Genomic DNA, 4,377 nt, shown 5'->3' on the forward strand with positions numbered 1-4,377 from the left:
CCGCATCCAGCCCAATCCAACTTTTAACAGTGTAGTGCTTCCAAGTTTTCAGTACCGACTCAGAGCAGTGAGACTGGTGATCTTTAGATGATTAAGTTAGGGTTAGGGTTAAAATGGGTGGATGAACGGGAAGAAGGGGATTCTCCCTGCCTACACCACTCTTCCAGTGTCATAGCCCCGCCCATGTTGCCATGGATACCCTTCAGCACCATGGGAGGGCTGAGCATATCTAAATGATTTCACAGCTGACTACTCTATGACCCAGTCTATCCACCTATCTATCCCCAGTGATGACCCCAAGGACTAGAAGGTGAACAACAGAAGCAAGAGACCTGGATCCATGCTCTGAGGATGATTCACTGACTTGGGTCCTCTGGCTCTAGGGCTAGAAATGGACAGAAACTGTGATACATCAAGAAGCTAGCGCTTCAGGGGCTATAGCGCTCGGAATTTGACAGCAGGGAGCTGTGTGAACTAGTGGCGCCCTCTAGTGTTAGCTCTTGCTCACTTGCAGCTTCTGGGTAGGCATTCCAGTCCTCTCCTTCAGCCCCTGCTTCACTACTCTTCCCACGGCCTCCCAAGCTGCTGTTGTTTCTGACTGCTGCCGCCCATGCTGCCCTTTGGAAAGCAGCTACTGCTAGACTCTTCCCTCCTGTTTCTCGTGTTTTGGCTGAAGTTAGAGTTGTCAAGCAACCTCGGTCCCTCTGCTTCTGCAGCTCGGGCTGCCACGCCTCTGCCTTTGCTCCATTATTCCCGCCACTTTCTCTTCGTTTTCACCTCAGCCTGCACTGCTAACTGTGAGCAAGATAAGACACCAACAGAAGCCTCTTGTTGGGCCTCATGTAGTAACACTAAGGCAAATAGCACAAGACTGAGGCTTCCAGCCGATTCGCTGAGTGAGTGGAACGCCTTGCTTATATAGAGCAAGAAAGTGTACCAATCACAGCACACCTCCTGTGCAAATGACAATTTGTTCTTGCACCAGTCACAGCCTGCTTCTCTTTTCTTTTAACATTTTGTGCTTATATTTATTGCACGTGTTTGAGTGTATTGCGCCATGTGCTTGTCTGGTGCCCATGGAAGTCAGAAAAGGGCACTGGATCCCCTGGCCACCGTGTGGATGATGGAAACCAAACCCAGGTCCCCTGCGAGAGCCCCAAGTGCTCTCAGGTACTGAGTCATCACTCAAGCCCCTGTGTCCTGTTGCTTAGCACCCATCACTGCAGTCCTCTGCATCCCTCTGCCAGGCCACCAAAAGAAGCTCTCCTCCTCTGACCTGGGTATAAACAGTTGCAGGATCATCTAGAATCCAGAGGTTGGTGACAGCAAAATGTCTGGTGTGAACTGTGTCAAACACCCTTAACTGAAGCCGAGCCTTCAGGAGCCTGGAGCAATCAACTTTGATCATCCTGGAGTTTGCTCTAGACAGCCACAGAATGTTCTAGACAGCCAGTGCTGGTGTAAGGACAGTAGTCTGACAGGCTATTTGTCTGACAGTCCTTTTGCTCAAGGCAGCCAGGGTAGCAAGAGAGAGCCCCATAGCTGCCAATTAGGGAGTCAATTAGGAAAATTATAGGAACACGGACTTCAGAAGATGTACTTAGGCCAAGGACTCATGGTTAACACTAATAGTAGTTTTTCAGAGTTTAACAATGCTGAACACCCTCCAGTGCCCCAGGCGAGGAGCACCTGTGCAGGTAGTCGGTCTGCTGGAGGCTGAAGAGGGAGCCAGAGGTCCTGCGCCAAGGTACACTTACCTCTCCCTCAATATAGAAAACCCAGAGCACGCCGGGCGATGGTGGCGCACGCCTTTAATCCCAGCACTCGGGAGGCAGACGCAGGTGGATCTCTGTGAGTTCGAGACCAGCCTGGTCTACAGAGCTAGTTCCAGGGCAGGCTCCAAAGCCACAGAGAAACCCTGTCTCGAAAAACCAAAAAAAAAAAAAAAAAAAAAAAAAAAAAAAAAAAAAAAAAAAAAAAAAAAAAAAAAAAACAAACCCAGAACACGAACCTCCCCCAATATCAAGACTGGGACCACTAAGGCCATTCAGAATGGCAAGTCCCAGCTGATCAGCAGATAGCATCATCAGAGAAGGCACCACCTCCTGGGGCATCTCAACAGTGGGCCAGACAGGCACAGCAGTCAGTGTTAGTAACAGGAAGTCCCAAGCCCGGAGTCTCTCCACACAAATGCTTCAAACTCCTGCAGCCCTAAACCCTGACAGACTCTTCCAAGCTTCAAGACTGTCAACCCTGACCTACGCTGCCTTCCCACAGACTGAGGAATCTTCCTCCTGGCCTTCAGAGGCAGGTGAGTGAGGTCCACCTGTTCCTGAGACTCTGTGCAGGTGTTGGCCATATGTTTATGGGACCCTTTCCCTCCTGCTGGATTGCCTCGTCCAAGCCTTTATAGGAGGGTTTGTGCTCTTATTGCATCTTGTCATGCTAGGTTAGGTTGATATCACTAACAGGCCTGCTCATTTCTGAAGGGAAATGCAGGGCCAGTGGATCTGAGGGAGAAAGGGGTGGTTGTGACAGGCACCTGAGAGTTGGAATGTATTGTATGAGAGAATAAAGAAGCACCCTGTTTAAATCAAGTCAAGTATGGTGGCACACATAATCCCAGTTCAACCCCCAGCACTGCAGTAAATAAATAAGTAAATGTAGCAACCAGTCCATACGTCATGTTTATTGATTTCCAATTGATTACTCCAGAAAGGATTCAAGATGGGGTGAGTTTCAGCATCACCCATGCTCCCAGACGTCAAGAGCTCCCAAGCACATACAGCAAGGTACAGTGGCTTTATCTTGGGCAGGGACACCCCTGCAGGTATGAACTGGAGGGAGCGATGAGATCAAGGCCCCTACTACATTGGTCATGTAATGGGGCAACAGTCACTTTCCCAAGTCAGAGTGAGGCAAGACGGATCCAGATTGTGAAACAGAGTTCTGCTTTCTCTGTCAGAAGACAAGGGTCCAAGAGTCCATGACATCAGCCTCGGCCCACTCCCCTCCCTGAAGGTCACAGGTCATCACGACCCTGGCTGACTTAGAAGGATTTAACCAGAGCAGATCATGCGGTGACCAAGGTTGGAGTGGGTGGCCAGGGAAGCCCCAGTGTTATTCCATCTGCTGCGTAGCCTGGAAGAGATAGGCACAAGCTTTAGTGAAGGCCACACTCAGAACTGAGCCCCATAGGGGTAACTGTGGACAGCCAAGGAGGTGAGTAGCAGGATGAGAGCAGGAGAAGGCTTGGGTACTGATGTTGGAGGTCCTTCTGTATATGTGTTGCTTTTAACCAATAACTTAGCAGAGCAAAGCCAGGAGGGAAATCTGAACAGAGATCTATAGAGAGTAGGCGGAGTTCAGAGAGACACCATGTAGCTGCCAAAGGAGCCAGTCACCAGAACTTTACCCAGCAAGCCACAGCCTAGTGGCGAGACATAGAATAATAGAAATGGGCTATTTTAAGATACAAGAGCTAGCCAATAAGAAGCCTGAGGTAATAGGCCAGTGTTATAATTAATACAGTTTCTGTGCGATTATTTGGATCTCAGTGGTCAGGAAACAAAAGAGCAGTCTCCGAATGGAATGCCAATGTGGGCAGCTACAACCACACAAAACCTGAGAGAGCCTGAGAAGGAATTCTGGACACTAGAGAACAGAGGTAAGCACAGCTTCTTGGTAGCAGCATTTTCTCAGGTACGCTCTGTTTGCTGGTGGCAGGCAGAGGCGCGGCTCCTTTAAGAGGTTTCCTGACTGGGCACTAGCAGCAAAAACTGTGCAGCTTCTTTAGGAACTGGCTTCCTGGTTCGTGCCTCTGGTCCTACACATAAATGGGGTCGGTGAGCAGCATGCTACTAGTTGCTTAACGGTGACAGAGACCTGCTGTGGCCCTGGAGCTGGGGTAGTGAGCATGGCTCGCAGAGGCGGTGAACATGCCTCCGCCATGTTGGACTGAGCAGGACTGAATTGGTCCTAGCCATGCCCAGTTAGCATTTAAACCAAAAAAGAAGGCGGCACTACTGGTCAGAAAATGATTATAGATAAACAGAAAGACAGATTCAGACAAAAATAAACCTCTAAATGAGTCACAGTGTTAGATAAGTGTACATAGGCTTAGGAGAGAGAAGAAAAAAAGAGTACAGAGAGTTATAAAAAGAAATAGGGTTTTTTTTTGTTTTTGTTTTGTTTTGTTTTTCAAGACAGGGTTTTCCTGTGTAACAGTCCTAACTGTCCTGGAACTAGCTCTTGTAGACCAGGCTGGCCTAGAACCCTTGAACTCACCAGTGATTCACCTGCCTCTGCCTCCTGAGTGCTGGGATTAAAGGCATGAGCCACCACTGCCTGGCAAAATAAAGAATTTTTTTTTTTTTT

At 48.8% G+C, this 4,377-nt stretch overlaps 1 protein-coding gene across 1 annotated transcript in view; it reads right to left on the minus strand.

Annotated features, from left to right (window-relative positions):
• Nucleotides 1-2,669: 2,669 nt before the first annotated feature.
• The window catches only part of Msrb1 (methionine sulfoxide reductase B1), a 10,500-nt gene continuing 8,792 nt past the window's right edge, over nt 2,670-4,377 (minus strand). Inside the window, exon 5 of the mRNA XM_005349147.1 lies at nt 2,670-3,141. Coding sequence (XP_005349204.2) covers nt 3,121-3,141 — 21 coding nt within the window. The 3' untranslated portion in view covers nt 2,670-3,120. The remainder of the gene's footprint in view (nt 3,142-4,377) is intronic.

The sequence above is a fragment of the Microtus ochrogaster genome, chromosome 7 (assembly GCF_000317375.1).
Source record: "Microtus ochrogaster isolate Prairie Vole_2 chromosome 7, MicOch1.0, whole genome shotgun sequence".
NCBI classification, from domain to species: domain Eukaryota; kingdom Metazoa; phylum Chordata; class Mammalia; order Rodentia; family Cricetidae; genus Microtus; species Microtus ochrogaster.